Raw genomic sequence first — 17,968 nt, forward strand, 5'->3', positions numbered from 1 at the left:
GTAGAAGTCACTCCTGCTGTAACCCCAAAGGCCCCACTCCACGTGAGCACAGCGAAGGCCTCTCCCCAGCAGCAGAGCGCTCGCTGCCTGTGGTGGAAGCCTGGCAGGGCAAGGGACAGGGACCTTGTGTGCCATGTGCTCAAGCTGCCTGTGCACAAGCATTCCTCTTGCTATACTATGCAGTGTGTTCCCCTCTCTACGCTCAGGGACTCACCTTGGTGCATCTTTGTAGAGTGAGATGAGTATGCCCCAATGGCAGTTTCATATAGGTAAGGTGAAATAATTCACTCTTTTATTGCAAGGAGTTTAAAATACTCAGTTTCCATCTCTGGAAAAGGATCTGCTTTCCTGAGTTTAAGTATTTTCTTTTTCCCCATCCCCTTTGTTTTGCTTTTTATGATGTAAGAAGAGTTATCGCAAATCCCTGCCTACCCCATCCCAACTTTCCTCCCCTTCCCATCCGTCTCCTCCTCCTGCCCTTTCCCTCCACTGCGTTCCAGATTAGGGTTGCTCTGTACACCCTCTTGCAGTTTCTGTGACAAACAATAGAATACTTTTAAGCTTCCATTTAAAAAAAAATATACTAAGGTTATCCATACAGTAAAGCTGTACTTGGGAAGACCACCAGTGTGTGGGACTGGGCCTGCCCGTGGAGCATAGCCACTCTGGGTTAAGGGTGGCAAGTTAAACCTGCTCACAGCACACATAAACAGGCTCGGGAAAGGTCGGTGATGTGGGTGCTGCCGAGAGGGAGCAGAGTCAGTGGGAGCCCTGGCACAAGCAGGTTGTTGAGGTTGAACGGGGAAGTGCGTGTTCCTGAGGAGAGGGCACAGGGATGAGGGCTCACAGGCTGAGCCAGCCAGGAGGAAAGCGTAAGGCAGGTATGCGAGGCAGGCGGGAGGGAACGTAATGAGGGGTCCCTCAAGAGGACAGCGGGGTGCAACGAAAGGCAGGTGGCTAGAAGCACCTTTGAGTCAGGTCAGAGCAGCTGGAGGGAAGGGGACACTGCTGCCCCGCACCACGGGTGGGCACGGTCTTCTGCGATCCTCTGCTTAAGCATGGCACAGCCCCACCTTGCCGTTACACTCGAAACTTTATTCCACCCAGACCCACTGCAGGCTGGGCCGTGTGACACGGTGCCTGTCACCTGAGCTCAGCCTGGCCCGGCCAGGGCTCCTGGCCCCTCGGCCCCTTAGCCCCTCACCCAGCTCCAGCTGGCCTGGGCAGGTGGGACCCCTGTGAGGCCGCAGTGGGTGCATGACTGGCCGCCTGTGGCTGATGGCCGCTCACAGCTGATGGCCACCTGCCTGGGGCTGGGCTGGGATGGCACCATGGGGCTGGGAGGAGGGATCCAGTCACAGTGACTGCAACATCAGCTCAGTTATATCAGCAAAGGAGCATAGCAGATGTTTCTCGGTAGATCAGTGGGCAGAGATATAAATTTTATCTATGTACTACTAGTGAGGAGGGATTGAAGCAGGATTGCTGATGGCTACTGTAATTCAGATAGGAAACCACGTTCCAGAAAAGGTGGTGTAGGTTGGTTGAAGATTTTCAACATATTTAGGAGAACCAAGTTTTGAAACTTTGGGAAAGATATGATCCAGAGATGAGGGGAGTGTTAAGTCCTGGGGACTGCTGTGCTTGAGTCAGGAGCAGTGGCTGAGTGTTGCTGGGGGACCAAAAGCAAAAAGAGGATTTGATCTCCAGGAGGTGTTATTCAGGAGATCCCATTTCTGTCACAGCATCTCTACAGCAATGGTCATAATAACAGAGCCGCAGCATGCATAGCACGTACAGAACGTTAAAATCTGCCTCCTGGCTGCATCTGATACTCCAGCCAAATTGTTAGTTCAAGAACAGCTGCAAACTTAAGTCATGCTGCCGATTTTCTTTTGCTTTTGGGAAGGCTTTGGCACAAACGTGAGTGTTGTGATATCACCTAAAAATTGGGGAAGCTGGATCGTCTCCCAACCATTTTCTTCTATCAAGTGCAGAGCTTGTGGAGGGTCACGGAAGGACTAGACTGGTGTCTCCTCATGCAGAAGTCACCTCATGAGTTGAAGGGCAAGGAGGCACTGTTCGGCTTCTGTGACCCTTACCCCGTCAGGAGCTTTATCAATCCGTTGTAGAAAATGACAGCGGATTCAGCCTTGAATAAGGAGTTAACATAACTTGTGGAGCCCTTGCATAACATTCTGTCTTTGGCTTGACCCACTTGGTAGGCTGCATCATGCCGACAGCTGGCAACACAAAAACCGGAGAGATGTTGGGAAGATGAATGCACAACTGCTCTGGCAGATTTATGACAGGGTTGGGCAGCTTGCTGGAGACAGAGCAAGGAATTTTTTAGAGGCTCATTTTGTATGTTGAGGATCTGTGAAGTCTAGCTGGAAGAATGTGCACAGCCCTCATTAGCACTGGAGAAATGTTTTCAGCTGACACTGACGTGTTGATATTTGCCAATTCATTATCTTTTCCTCGTCCACTTTGTATGCCTTTTGTGGACCTTAGCCTGAGCCAATACATTGAGGTGTTCAAGGACTCAGATGTCTGTGTGGTATAAATCACAAATCTTAATTACAGTAAGTGTGAAAAATGTAGTGTTAACTATGTAACTGGGAGGAACAGAAAGCCTGTATTTTGAAGCCTGACACCATAAGTTGGGACTTTGACATTAATTTGATCTACGTTTGTAGTAACTCTTCTTTATGGGGAGAGTGATGTCAGATGGAGACTACTTCCAACTGGAATATTTTTTACATTATTCGCACATGAAGAAAATCTGCCCCACTCAATTAAAAAAATGTATTGTTCCTACCTGTTAAGTCAATTCATTAATATAAACCTCCAGGAAGGATGGACTTCCTTTACTTTTCCAAAACACAGCTGTCATTGGTTCACCATTCTATCATGCAAGGTATAGTGAAATTTCTTGCTAGATTCGGGAAGGCTGGGTGGATTTTCAGGATATTGTTACAAGGTATTTTTGTTTTATTTGAAGCAGATTTGTAAAAATGTTTCTAATGAGTACTGTGGTAATAATCTTAATGTCTCCCTTTTAATTCTTCATTTAATCCATATCAGATCAGATTAACAAAAGAAAGATTAGCTTCAGCATCAGGAAAAAACGTATAGCTGTAACACTGTGCCACGTTCTTCTACTAGAGTTCAAGTCTGTAATCTCCTAAAGTTGGACAGATCTCTGGTAAAGTTTAAATTCCCTTATTAATTTCTAATTCAGCAAAATTTACATTTGGTCATGTTTTTTAAATTAGATTTTCCAGAATTTATAATTATCCTCTCCTAATTGTTAATAGGCAGCTATTCTATACCCACTGTGAAATTTAGCTAGCTCATATATCTATCTCTGTGTGCTAAAATCTTAAATTTACACAGGTGCTACTCAGCCTGCAATACTGATACCTAATCTTTTGATTTGATAAGCTTTAGTAATGTGGGGATTTATAAAAAAGTGAAAATTACTATTTATTCTGGAATCTCTGTTCAGTCACTCTATGTCCCTTTTGACTAACTGAGCAATCAGATAGTTATTGAAACCTAGTACCATAGAAGTGTTGAGCTTTTAGTAATTATCTCCCAATTTCTATATCTTTTGATATGTGTCTTATGCATTTATTTCATTATATCAGTAAGCTATAATATAATGTGAATCATTTAACTGCCAAGGGCTTTGCCACATTATCAGGTTGTTGGTGTCTTTTACTCCATTTGACACACCGAAAGACAGTTTTCAAATCTTCATTGTCATTATGATCAAGTGTCACTGCTTACTGCAATGGACACCCCAGCATCCTCTGTGCTTTATCATCTATGTCTTACTGTGATGTACTATTCCTCTTGAAGATTATTACTTCTGAGATCTCTTCAGAACTATTAAAAAAGCCGTCCTAGTTCATCCACACACTATACTCCAAAACTGAAAACTTAGGCACAAAGATAAAATATCATATTATTCATGGAGATGCATTCACTCAAACCAAATTAATGGCCAACTCTATATCAAAGAAAATTAGTCACTTATACAGGATGATTTTTTTTGCTGGGAACTGATACTTGGTGCATCTTCCATGAAAGGCGATACTGATTCGCCCACTGTTACAGTATATAATACAGCTCTTGAAAGATAATGTTAGAATGTTCTCAAGAACTTGTTGGATTGATTCTTTATAAATCAGAACTGTATTTTCTCCAAACCAGTTGTGCCACTCCTAGCAATGTGTTTCAGAATCTGTACCCAGCGTGTTGGCAGTTTTGTAGTGCTCGAAGATTTTGGGGTTTTACTGGTTAAGGAATGGCATTATTTTCCATCTCCTGAGTTGTGACTAGTCATTGCCTCATAGCTTCTGTCAAATTTATAATTCATTAACAATCACAGTCTTCACAGCTTAGTTTTTAATTTCTTAACTGTCTCATACTTCTGCAAAATCATTTTATTCAACAGACTCTTTTCACTTTTCTGTTTGCACTTTTTTAAAAAAATAATTAAAAGAAGGCAGCAATTCAGGTACCGTCCAGAGCACGAACAGACTTGTGTTCTAGTAGCAGCCTTTTATCATTCCTGTTTCCTGCTACTCCCAGCTTAACAATGTTGTAAATGTTATTTAATCTCAAAAAGTCTAGACTCTGCAATACTTTCTAGCTCTATAGGATAGTAGGAGGTAGTGACATTACTCTAAAAAATATCAGAAATATTTTGGCAGTATGCAGGATGAAAGAAAGAAAATCTGTATCTCTGGCCAGGGCAGCTTTGTATGATCTGCCTTAAGTTCCCATGTTTCCATGTTCGATGATATGCAAATTCCAGCCTACCTCAAACCCTGTATTTCCAGCTTTAGCAGTCATGAAAGTTACCCACTAGGACTCTCTTCTGTTATTAGAAGACAGTGAAACCCCGTGTACCTTAGAAGTGGAAGTATGAAATCACAGATACAGTCCAATGGATCAAAATTTGTCACTGCTAAGAATTGTGGTTTGCACTGTATTCTCCAACCAGATATTATTCCATGGCAACCAAGGCTTCCGTACCTTCAGCATGGCGTCAGCAGCGTTGTTTTTGATTATTAAAGAGTCTTACGCTTTCAACATTATTTTCACTTCCCTTGTCTTTGTCACTTCATTTACCTTGTCTCCTTTGTGGTGTTATCTTTTTATCTGACAATTTGATTTCCCCGGGGATGGTTCCTTTTGAGAGTGAAAGGAAACATGAGATCATCAAACTGATATTTTATTTTCCCTTCATTGCATGTCCTCTATATTTTATCTTGTTTTTATTTTAAATTATTTTTTCTGTATTTTTATGACATATCTGAAATCTTTGTACATTTTTTGCTCAGTTGCATATAAATGATCATTTGTTTGTACCACTGTATTGTATCTACTTTTCTAAGAATAAATAAAGTTTTTTGGGGAAAATAAATCATGCAAACACTGGCAAAATAATGCATTTTAATGCCGTATAGAAATTCAGTTTGAATATAATAAGCTGGGGAACTTCATTTAACTAGCATTTTAAAAGCAGCAGAGCAGTGTTAAGAATCAGTCATCCCAGAATGCACAATTTCATGTTGTTTGATGATGAAGTGTAAGCTGGAAGAATCAGTTAAAGAGAAGAAAAAAAAAAAAACCAAAAAAACCCCCAACAAAACAGGATATAATGTATAAATTGCCTTGTACAGAAACTGATAATAGCTGGAAAGGCATCTTAAGAAACTCAGTGTTGGCTGTTTATATGAGTGAAGAAACAAGATTTTTTCTTTAGAGCTCCCTAGCAGTGAAGCAGATATTCTGTGATACCTGGTCACAGAGAGCTTGCTCATCAGAATCCAATTAAATCAGTCAATTTTTGCTATAGATCACCATAGATTTAGGTCAAGTCTGTAATGAATCTAAAAGTGACATGTCATCCCCATGACTGATGACACCAGGCCCAGGCTTCTGCTACCCAAAGCAGTATGGAAGCATTCAAGTTTGGTTCCAGCATATTTCCCTAGCTGCAAGGAAGGGATTTTTCTGTTTGGTTTAATTTTTCTCTCAGTCATATAAGAAAACCCTGCTAATGGGATTCTTAGGGATATAATCTGGATTTACTTGGCATGAACCTTGTGGGGGGCAGGGAGGAATTGAACAGAAATAAGCATAAAAAAGGAGTGTTGCCATGCAGGGAAGTCAGAAAGAACCAACCTGTTCAAAGTTGCAGTTTCGTACTGATTTTAAGTACTTGCTTAAGTTGCATTATATCACCTATCCCAGAGGACTTCTGTGGCTACTCATGTGCTTGGCCTGAGCTTATGTGTTTTACTGAGTTGGAGCCTTAATGTGTCAGATTCTTTTAGATTCTTCACACAGTGTTTACAGAGCTAATGTTTGTATATTTTATCTCAGCCTACAGTGGTATTTTAAAGTTGAATTTTTGAGGGGGTGGTGGGGGTGGTGGGTGGTGTTGAATGTTCAGTAATAACAAAAGCAGTAAAAGTTCAAAATAAAAACCATAAAATGTTACTTTTTTCTCAATTTTTTTTTACGTTTTTGTGGTTTGTAAAATGCCTTAGGCCTTGATCCAACTAAGTATTTAAACATGTATGTAAAGTTTAGTAAGAGTTTGATCCTGATCTCACCCAGATCACCAGAACGCTTCTATTCATTTAATGGTGTAGGATCAAACCTACTTTGCTTTGAAACCAACAAATACGCAGCATAAACTGGAAGCTACATGTGCACTGAAGTAATTTGTTGAAGACTGAACTCACCATACAATAATATTAACAAGAAATTTATAAATCTATTTATCCATTGAATTTTAATCAATTTATAATACCTGAAATAACCTGCGCTCAATATTAGCAAAATATTAAGGAATCACAGATACTAATATTGTGGAAAACATACATTTACTTTTTTAAAAAAAATCTTGATGATTTGGTTGTGATTTTCCATAAGTTGATAATCATATTTATAAGCCCATGTATAGAAAAGACCTACTCAGACTTACTCAACATAACAAGTACTATTTCTTCAGAAGTATTTGGTATCCGAGAGTTCTCTGCTGGGAAACTGGTGGCCAGGTTTTTATTATGCTAAGCTATTTTAATGATTTGACTGGCCATGTCTTTTCTCATGTTGAAATAGGAGCTTGGGCAGCTTCCAAAATACAGCTGTGAATGGGGGTGCAGAAGCCTTTTCAAAAGTCAGTTCTTAATTAAAACATCTGTGGATAATAGTCAGGAGTAAGAGTTTTTGAAGGCTTTTGCATAGCTGGAGTGGAGACGAGAGGCTTTGCGAGGCAACTGTCGCTGGGCATCAGGTTGTAGAAACAACTCCTTGTGTCTCCTGTGCCAAATCACTCTTGTACTCCTGGCATAATAGGAAAAAATGGGAACTTCTGAGATTTGGATTTGACTAGGCTGGAATGGTGAAAAACGATGATGATAGAGCAATCTGTTATGCCTGATGCTCCAGTAGAGTAAATCAGACAAAGGGTAGCATTGCTTTCCTTTGGGCTCAGTAGAGTGAAAAATTACATCCCTTATGGACTAGATAATAATTTAGGATTTAAAAGCTGTGTAAATCAATGTAAAGAATCCATTAATTTTTAGTGAGTTTTGGAACAGAATCTTCATGAATTTGATCTTTACTTCTTAAAAGGATAATCTGTCACTTCACGGGGTCATTTTAGATGCAGTTGGATTCTGAAAACAGCATCCTCTTCAGGGCCATCCTCTTTGGTTACAGTGGTTAAAATTTGCTATTTCAAACCAGAAGTATAAGAAGTAATAAGTATGTTTTGTGCAAAAAAGAGTGAAATATTAATTATATTATTAGCCTCACTATCTTGATCCTTTTTTTTTTCTCCCCACATCATCTTTTTCCCTTTCTACCTGGAGATGGCCAATGATGTGAGGTTCGGCCTCAGGAGCATGGTGAGAATTTATAATGAACATACAGATAACTGGTTTGTTGTTCAAAATGCCTGCACAGATGAATCCTTGCTAGTTTTCTTCTCATCTTTACCTCTCTCTGGAACTCCCCTTGAACCTAACCTTCGTGTTGTTGGAAATGCCTGTAACTATGAAGTAACTATACGAAGTGTGTGCACTGTAAAGGTTTATCCATTGCAAGTTCTTTCTCCTAAGAGTTCCTTTGCAGAGACATTGGCATGCTCATCAACCGGCATTCATTCAGTACTGCATTTTGCTGCTTGTGTTGAAAAATGTTTCTTTGCATTCTCTTACTGTCCTGTTTATTTTTAACCTCATGAAAACTGTGGAAACATCTGTATAATGGGAACCAGTCATTCATTTTCTTTGTAGTTGAGTTACCAGCTTCTAATGCTTGTGAACCAAAGTTGGTAAGGACTTTAAAGTTTGAATACCTCAGCATGAGGCTGGATGTCCCCTCTTGTATTGAGTAACAAATGAAGATGCTATCACAGCCTCTTAACTTTGTGGGTGTGAGTCTGCTGTTGGTTGTAAGGACTAGCCAGTGTTTTTTCTGTGATTGAACTTAGTTAATGGGTTATGATGAACGTGGGAGCAGATCACAGCAAGAGGCTGTGGGGCTACCTGCTGTCACCTAAGGTGCAATGCCTGTCCCAGTGGTGCTGTGTCCTGCATATTTATTCACACAGCGCCATAGCATGGGATGCAGTTGAAGATAAAAAATACAGACAGATGTTTAAATTGGTGTGCATCATCAGCTTCAATGGTCTGGTGGGGAGCTTACTGTCTGGTGTATTTCTGGGCAAGGCACACAGGCACAAACCATGGGACAGTTACAGTCATTACAGAATTAGATGCCTGGCTAGATGTGATTTCAAGTTAGAGAAATCTAACCTGGGTTGGGTGGGCAATGTGAGTGTGGGAAGATGTGAACTGCTCCATGAAGCTCCTTGCTACTTGTAACAATGCTGTAGCAAGACGCTTGTGACTTGATTGGTCTCTAGGTTTTTTTGGTAATAGTTTCTCACTTTGATCGATCATAGGTATTTTCTGGCTATGGGTAGGTGGGAATAAACTTTGGCAATGTATTTGAAACAATTTTCTATCACATTAACGTCATCTTTGCAGCATTCTGTTATTTCTCACTTTTTTCCAGGTTTACTTAGGAGGGAAAAGAATATTACTGTCTCTGCATAAAGGAATTTCTGCTCTCTGGTGAAGGAGAGCATCTCCTAGTGAATAAGGTGGCCTCATACATATTTTTTTAATGCAGTTTTGTTTCTTTGAAGGTGATTACACATTGAATGAAATTAATATATCTTGCAAAACTCTTTCATTTCTTTTATTCTTTCAATCTGGTAACAGTCTAGTGGACCTTAGCTGATGTTAGTCTCAATGCATTCTTCTAACAGCTGTTTTATGGATGATGGCTTAGTTAATTGCTAATTTAAAATACATAGTACAGGTTCCACTTATAAGAGCAGAAACTTGATTGCAGAGTTGGGCCTATTTATAAATGTTTTTCAAGTAGACTCTTGAGGTGCACCTGTACTTATTTCTAATAAGATAGTGTTATGGTCAAACCAGCATCTAGTGGAGTACACTCAGAAACCACTCAGCAAATTTTATGTAACATTAAGTGCTATTTGACTAGGTCAGTTGCCTGTGTTAAATTAGTGATGGCAAACATATATCATTGCTGCATCTGTTTACATGTCTGTCTGCATTTCACTGCATTGTCGACTACAGTATCTCCGGAATGATGAGCGTGGCAAAATAAGTCGTATTAAAAAGGAGTTATTTGTATTAATATAACATCATATTGTGTTGTCGTTGTTGTGCAGCACATCTATTACATATAGCATCACTGCTTTTTATTCTTGAACAAGGCAATTATGTCTGGTTTTGCCACTCTGTCAAAGCCCCCTGGAATAAATTAATATTACAGCTTTACATATGCAGTAGCTGTAGCTGAAAGTAATGATAATGACCCTTGGTGAATATAGAATTTCAAAATAATCTTAAACAAATATACATATGCTGCTTCTTCGTTTTTCCTTAACCAGCTAAGTGTTTTGAGCCCATGATGTCTGAAACCCCACGGACAGAAATTGGTGGCTGAGTGGAGCTGTGGGTTTTGATGCCGAGCTATGAAAAGAACAGCCTATGGGTACCTGAGTGTGGAAACGACACTTTCATTTTCATATTTTTTTGTTCGGTGTTTCAGTTGTGCAGTATGTCTGTCTGAGCATGGAAGTGCCTCAGAGGCTTCCTTTCTGTCTAGCTGGGTACAAGTGTGCCTTCCATCATCTGTGTCTCGTGACCACTGATACTTGTATTTTTTAATATATGTGTGTGAGTTAAGAGGTGGTTTATATAGATGGTAGAGGGACTGGCATGTAACCTGGTCAAGGCCAGAAAAGGAAATGTCTCTCTGAGGCTGGGACTTGACTCAGAGTTTGAATCCTAGTACTAATCACAGAATTGTCTTATTTTTTAAATAGTTTTTCATAGTGTGAAAATGTAATATTAACATTTATGTCTTGGTTTCATTCTCTCACCAAAAGATAATTCTTCATATTGTCACACAAGACAGAAACAAAGAAACAAAACAGAAATGCACCATGGTTGATGATTAAAACTATATTACTTTAAAAACCGTATTTTCTGCATATGTCCTGAGGCTTATTAAGAACTGCATTAGCAGGCTTTTAATATTTGGCACAGTTATCACCGTCTGACCCGGAGGTATTGACGCATTCGTGATAGTCCCTCGGTCTATGTGCCTGCCTGCCCGTATTGGCTACATTTCTGAATTTTTAGTGCTTGATATTTAGGGTCAGAACCATCAGTCTTTTTCTTCTCCTCTAATCTAGAGTGGTTTTATTTGTATGAGTGGGACACAGATGCAACTTATCACAGTTTTGGCATAGTTTTAGCATCAAATTTCTGGAAATATTTGGCCTTTCTGTTGGGGCATTTGTCTCCCTTTTTGGCCTTACTGAAACTGCTTCATCAGCTTGTAACATTTTTATCTCTTCAAGTGGCCTCTCTTGAACTTTGTGATAAGATCAGAGAAATCACAAGTAAGAACAGGTGGCCGCATTAGTGTCTTTACTAAAAATATTTTTCTCAAATATCTCCCCTTTGGAAAATCCCAACCATTGCAAGCCTGGCAGCTGAACAGTATTACCTTTGAAATAATTGTGTTTAGAGTGATATAGGCAATTTCTTGAAAACATCAGCCAGTAGCTCCTTTCCAACATTCAGTGCAATGGCTCTCAAATTTGATAATATTAGCTGATTCCAAACCTCACAAGTAGTTTCATATTCTTTCAATCTGACTGCCTACACCCTTTTATGAGAGCCCACTGTCAAAATTCACAGAAAATAAGCTAGGAAAAAAATACCGATTACTCTGTAAATCATCCTGTCTGCATTTATATCTTTCCATAATTTCTCTCTGCATGATAAAGCCAAACTTGGTTAGTCCTGAAAGGGAATCATAGTTTCTTGCAGGTGCAGCCATGCAGGGTTAGTCGTTCCCAGATAATTATGGTGAGCATCCTTCAAATCCATGCCAACGGTCACCACGGTGAGCTCATGCTGTCAGTCATAGGCCATTGAACCTGTCGCTCATGATCGGGTGCTTGGGAAGTATCACAAACATGCCCTTCATTTGCCTTCCCAGAATGACATTTAAATTGGTATTTATGAGTAAGACAGTTTCCTGACCAGAAGCATTGTTTGGTTAGCTGTTCTCCTTAACCTCGAGGAGGATAAGCCTGTGTTTGTAATCCATTTTCCTTACACATGATATTTTTTCTTCCCTTCACTGAATAATTTCTTCAACTGATCTATTCATATTGAAAATAGAATTATGAAGGTAGCAAATCAAAATTATTTCATCCTCTTCTGGCAACACATGTGTGTATGTTTACCCAAGGTAGCTACATATGAAAAGTGAAGTTGAATTGGCTTGAAACCTCTGAAATGTGACATATTTCTATTAACAGTTTTGCGTATTAAGTACAAAAAACAAAGAGAAGAAACCTTTGGTAATGTGTCTGTCATGGACACTGGAGTATGAAGTTTGGAGTTCATTCATTCAGCTCTTGAAGAGACTTCACTGGAGCTAAGTGGAGCTGAAGCCAGAAACCTTTGTGAAGAGAAGCAGTAAGGCTTCCCCTGGGGGGCTGGCCTTTGGAGAAGGGAAGACTGTGCTGGAAAACTGGCACACTAGCCTCCACTACAGCTCCTGGTTTTTCTGTCCAGCTGCCAGCTCTGGTGCCTTGCCACTTCCTAGCCCCAAGCCTTAATATATTAATTTGTAGTAATTTATTAATTTTATTTCATTTATTTTGTCATAGAGAAATGGAAAAATAGAGAACAGTTACAGCATCAGAAAGCTTGAAAGTCTTTTGCAATGCTACTTTACCGTTTCACAATTAAGGTGACAAAGCCTCAGCAAATGAAAGAAAACCCCTGCAACCTAACTAAGTGCTTAAGTATTTAAACAGATGGTTCATATTTAATGAGAATCATAGAACTAAAAGGAGAATACTGAGCTGACGGGGGAGCAAAACGTCATAACTTTTAAAACTTTTTTTCTGGGTTTATTACCATTTAACACTTTTTCCATTAATTTTGTTACTTTTCCCTAACATATGGTTTGTTACTGAATTTTCCAAGAGGACAATAAAGGAAAAGAAAGATGAGGTTTACAGAATTTACAAATTCTGAAAACTTGGTTTGTCAAATAAAGATATCCCAAAACCTTCAGTTCTGGAAATCTTGGGATTCAAGGCAGTCTTCTAGTATGTAACGGCAAACGAATCTTCTCCAGAGTTTCTAGTTTTTATCTTAGGGTTGTTTTTTTTTTTAAAAAAAAAAATAAATTGAAAAAATCATTCATTCAGCATTAAGATCTTTTCATACAAAGCTTGACATTTAGTTATTCAGCTGCTCTTCATCTAATAAGGCAACGAAAAAAGGAAGAACCTTTAAAAATGTATTTCTATTATTCCTCAGAGACAGGGTTGTTTTCCTTAACCTTTACAAACATTTTATTTTAACAACAAAAAGAGGGAATGATGTGAACTTCTGGGCTCTTGGAAGCCTCTAAAAAGTTTTCTCTGATCTTAATAAGGCCAGAAAGTTGTCCTTAATGCTGAAGGAAGAGTTAGAAGTAGGTGAATGATAGCCCCACCCCTGCCTCTTAAAAAAACCCCAAGCATTTACTTCTCTACTTTGTAAAGTGTTCTGTTGTAGATAAAATATGATGCCTGTGTGCAGGGATTATGTTCTTCTTGATAATGAAAACTTCAGCGGAGTGAAACACATTTATATTATGAAACATAAGCAACTACATATCCACCATTTGCTGAGGAATGCTGTCCCAGGGCTGGACTGTGCACAGCAGGAGAAGGCAACCCTGTTAGGCCAGCGGAGGGAAACATTCCAAACGATGTCATCCTGGATAACCCCTCTGGTCTGGACCAGGAGATGTTAAGAGCAGCCCATCTGAGGCTCTTTATGTTTACATCTTAAGAAGAGTTAAGCTAATATATAACCAGGATTCATTTGTCCTTTGAATTTTATGACCTTTTGTGCACAGATGCTCCAAATGAAGAGCACACTTCATTCACAAATGGATTTTTTCCTCTACAAACAGTTAATGATTGCATGTTGCAAATACCAAAGCTCTACCTTTCCCTCTGGCTTGGCTAGTTATCCCAGTCACGTTATATTTGTTCCTGTAGTAAAGCAGGTTGGAAGGCAATCAAACAATACAAATGAAATATTTTCACTTGAAATGATCAGAAGAAGGTATTTGGCAAAAGCTCTGAAAAATGCTAACGAGTCATGAGCATTCCTCCAGTGTTACTTAAGAATATTTTTCTATTGTTTGCTCAGTTCTAACCTGAGTTCTCTACTTTTTTCTTATTTTGTACTAGAAGCTTAGCAAGAATATCAATCCCAGATAACTAGAATGCCAACCTAGGAGTCTAAATCAAAGCTAGCAGCATTTTTGAGAAAAGAAATATTACTGGGTACCCAAAGAAGCATTTTGTAACAGACTTCTGGGAGTTAGCTTCCTTAGACATAGATATCATCATGCCTGGTGGTTCCTGAGTTTTCTGGATAAACAGAACTTTGCAGCAAACTTTTATTGGCAGACAGCTGAGGAAGACACAGCAGTGTGCAGGCAAACGTCTGTGCAAAAGGAACCCACCCACAGAAGTTGAGCCTTTACTCCCTACAGGGAAAAAAATGAGAACGCTTCTCACACTTGCCCCCAGTCCACAATTTTACTTCAAGAAAGAGAAATACATAAAATTATGAATTAAACTTGTGTAATCCTTTGGCCACTGTAGCACAAATCTTTAATTTACCTAGCTGCAGAGTTTATGAAAAAGCCTCCGTTATTGTCAGCTTGGTGCATTGTCTGACATACTGAAGGAAGAGCCTGACGTGTCAGGTACGGCTGATGGCAAGAAGGACTTAACACAGCTGCAGGGGTTATCTGATCAGCTGTTGCGTGGTCTCTTTCTGCTGCAAAAGTTTATTTGTTTTTTTATTGTCTACTGATTTTCTCTAAGTCAAAATTATCTCATTAGAAGATTTGGCTGAAAAAGCAATATTTTTAAAAGAACAGTTTGTTTCTTTGGTGAGGAAGATGGTACCCCCAGGTTTCTGGGAGTTTTATTGGTGTTTCGGTGGATTTGTGATGTAAATGAAACAGGAATTCATTTTCTACTGATTAGCAAAGCTTAGCCCTGTAATTGTGGAACAATTGTACTCCAATTGAAATCAATATGGATTTAGCCTAAAGCTAAGGACACAGGTTTGGGGTCATCATCACTAATTCATTTCCAGATCCGTACAGAGATCAGCAAATCCAGCGGTTCTTGAGTAATGTAGAAGTGGTGTTAAATCACAAGGTTAGAATCAAATCGGTAGTTGACATTGACGGGAATCAAGGGCTTTAGAGTTGACTTATCAATTTACAGGTGAAAGCAAAGTTACATAGCAGTGAATACCACTGGAATAATTTTGCATTTCTCTGTGCTCCATCTGAGCACCAGTGGCAAAAGATCATAAGGGGTGGGTGGCAGTGGCATCTTATACTTCTCTGTTCCCAGAGACTAGTTTTTGGTATGAATCAGAGCATCTGTAAGACTGCTGGTGTTGGATTTAACCAACAATTAAGCATATGATGTTTGCTGGGCAATCAGGGATTACTGGGACACAAACGTGTCAGTTAGTCCTACTTCTTAGGCTGGAATCTTGCTGACTGCCTAGTGTAAGTACTGGTTTCTGTCAGACCAGGGAATGTCTCTGGGATTGTTGGGCTTTTATAGATGCTTTGCTGCTATTCTGCCATATGTTATACTTGCATCAAATAACCACAACTGCAGATCACAGCTATGCTTTATGAAATACAGAGAAATGGTATAATGTAATACCTTTTTGTTGGCAATACAATGCTAGTATTAAAATTCAGTGATACAGCATCCCAGGTGGTTGACTTTACCCTGCCAGTTTTGTTGCTTTCCAATTTGAGCATCTTGAATGCTGCGCTGAGGTGATAAACAGCCTATTGTAGGTCTTTGCTGCTTCGGGTTTGAAGACAACTTCTTTTGTCATATTTCCTCATGGAAACTAGAACATGCTGAGTAAATGGTTCCCAAAGTCCTTTGAAGAGACTGCTCCGGGAGCCTTAGGCAACACATTCTCAGAAGATGGCGATGCAATTTCTAAAGACCAGAGTTACTTTCCCAAACTCTAACCGTAACCAGACTTTTACCAGTTGACATGCCAAGATGACAGTTTATAGTTGGTCACACAACTGTTCAAAACACAAAGGAGTGGTCCCCTCCCCAGGGCTCCCAGAGTGCGTTTCTCTCAGTGCTGTTCCAGTAGGTCTACAGTCTGTGCCATGTAAGTGACCCAGGGCTTCCTGCTGGGAAGGGAAGACTTCTTCACCACCACAACCCCTGGACAGCAGAGTTCTGCACGCAGAGCAACTACCCTGGAGTCAGCTAGGCCGTGCACAGTGTTTTACTGACAAGTTCCTTTGAAAATGCACTGCAGCTATATGAGATAGTGGTGAGCTGTCTTGTGGTTACAAGATAGTGAGCTGCTCCCTGGAGTTTGGAGTCCCAGCTGGCTTACTTGCCTGCAGTATGCTTTTTTTTTCTGGGCTTGTGCAAGGTGAGCTAAGGGCTGGTGGGGTGTGCTGGTCCCTGGTGCCAGCTCCTGTGAGCTGAAACAGAGGCACGATTTACCTCCAAGGAGGATGAGATTGACAACATCAGGGGCTCTGGCAGGCTTGAGATTGAGCTTGTGTTTTCTTCAGCATGCGTGTCTCAGCTGGAGATGTTGGGCGGACCTTGAGGTTTTGCGTAGGCACAGACAGAATCAAAGTGGTGTAATGAGTGAGCAACTCCTGGCAGACAGAGGAAGTGGAGGGGGGCCGGATGGGCTTGGAGATTGTGTTTGGACTGATTGTTCTGGTTTCTTCCTCACTAGGACAAAGAAGTGAACCTGGAGCAGGTCCACAGACGTATGAACAGTTTAATTGATGAAGACATAGCCCACAAGCAAATCTCTCCAGCGTCCATTGAAATCTCAGCCTTGGAGATTGGTGGCATGCAGCCAACTCAGACCCTGGAGCCAGTACGTGAATACCAGAACACACAACTTTCTGTCACCACCTTTTTACCAGAACAGACAACTCATGGTGCCAGCAGGACACTCACGGCTGCCTCCGGCAGCAACCTGCCGCTGCCCCTAAGCAGCTCGGCCACCATGCCCTCCATACAGTGTAAACACAGGTCACCAAATGGAGGACTATTTCGTCAGAGTCCTGTGAAAACCCCGATCCCAATGTCATTTCAGTCTGTGCCAGGGGGAGTCATTCCAGAAGCAATGGAGCCCTCACATGGAACATCCATATGATGAAAACAAACAGTAAAACAACCAGCAGAGCTTTTTAATACAAAATTTAAAAGAAAGAAAAAAAAAAAAAAAACAAACCACAAAACAAAACAAACTCTTAAATTTTTCTTGTATATACCTGTAAATAATGAAAGAATGAAGTGGGGTAAAAGTGTATTTTGAATATTCCCAATTTTCGAAGTAAGTAAAAAACAAAACAAAAAACAAACAAAAATGTATGAATGACTTTGTAAATTTTGTTCTATATGAATAAAAAGGCAAACTACTTGTGATCGTTCTCAAGTGCCAAAGAAGACCAGTTACTGGGACTGAGGGCCATACATTCCCACCCCACCCCACCCCCCACCCCCCGTGGATATCAACACTTATTCCCTCACTGTTTTTGTTTATTTTAAGAGCAAAAAATTATCTGTTTCTTGCTAGAAAGTTTCACCGTGCTCAGATCTCTCATTTCCCCAGAACCACTTTTTATTGTCAAGATGGTAATTCAGTCAGAGAATTTAACAGCAGGTATTAGCACAGCAGTAACAAATCTTTTAAACATGAATTATAAGTAAAATTCAACAAACAATAACCAGGAAAAAAAGAAAAAAAAGATAACTTTTTCTTTCTAACAAGGATTTAAACTTCCACACAGTTTTTAAGTTTAGGCACAGGATTAATGAATTGTGTTTTCACATGTCTGCTGTGCTGTGTGGCTCTTTTTATTTACCCTTGTGTGTTTCTTATATATATAATATATATTATATATGTATTATATATATGACGTATATATTATATATATAAATGCTTTGATAAACAACAGGGTTTAGGCTAAGGGGAAAGCTTTTAAGATAAACTGATCAGCACGTTTTTTGTATCTTGTGGACATGACTGATAATGGGGAGGAACCAATGACCGAAAGGAGTGAGGCAAGGAGGAGCTTGAAGGGGCAGGGGAAAATGGCTTTGCAGTGGCTGTGCCCCCTGGTGTCGTCTGTTTCTTTAAGATTTCAAGCAATTTGCTGCATAATGGATGCAACACTCTCTGTTGAAGTCATATCCATG

At 40.0% G+C, this 17,968-nt stretch overlaps 1 protein-coding gene across 1 annotated transcript in view; it reads left to right on the plus strand.

Annotated features, from left to right (window-relative positions):
- Nucleotides 1–17,215, plus strand: part of GRID1 (glutamate ionotropic receptor delta type subunit 1) — a 541,426-nt gene extending 524,211 nt beyond the window's left edge. The window contains exon 16 of the mRNA XM_005236732.3: nt 16,494–17,215. Within this exon, the coding sequence (XP_005236789.2) occupies nt 16,494–16,922 (429 nt within the window). The 3' untranslated portion in view covers nt 16,923–17,215. The remainder of the gene's footprint in view (nt 1–16,493) is intronic.
- Nucleotides 17,216–17,968: the final 753 nt, after the last annotated feature.

The sequence above is a fragment of the Falco peregrinus genome, chromosome 1 (assembly GCF_023634155.1).
Source record: "Falco peregrinus isolate bFalPer1 chromosome 1, bFalPer1.pri, whole genome shotgun sequence".
NCBI lineage: Eukaryota > Metazoa > Chordata > Aves > Falconiformes > Falconidae > Falco > Falco peregrinus.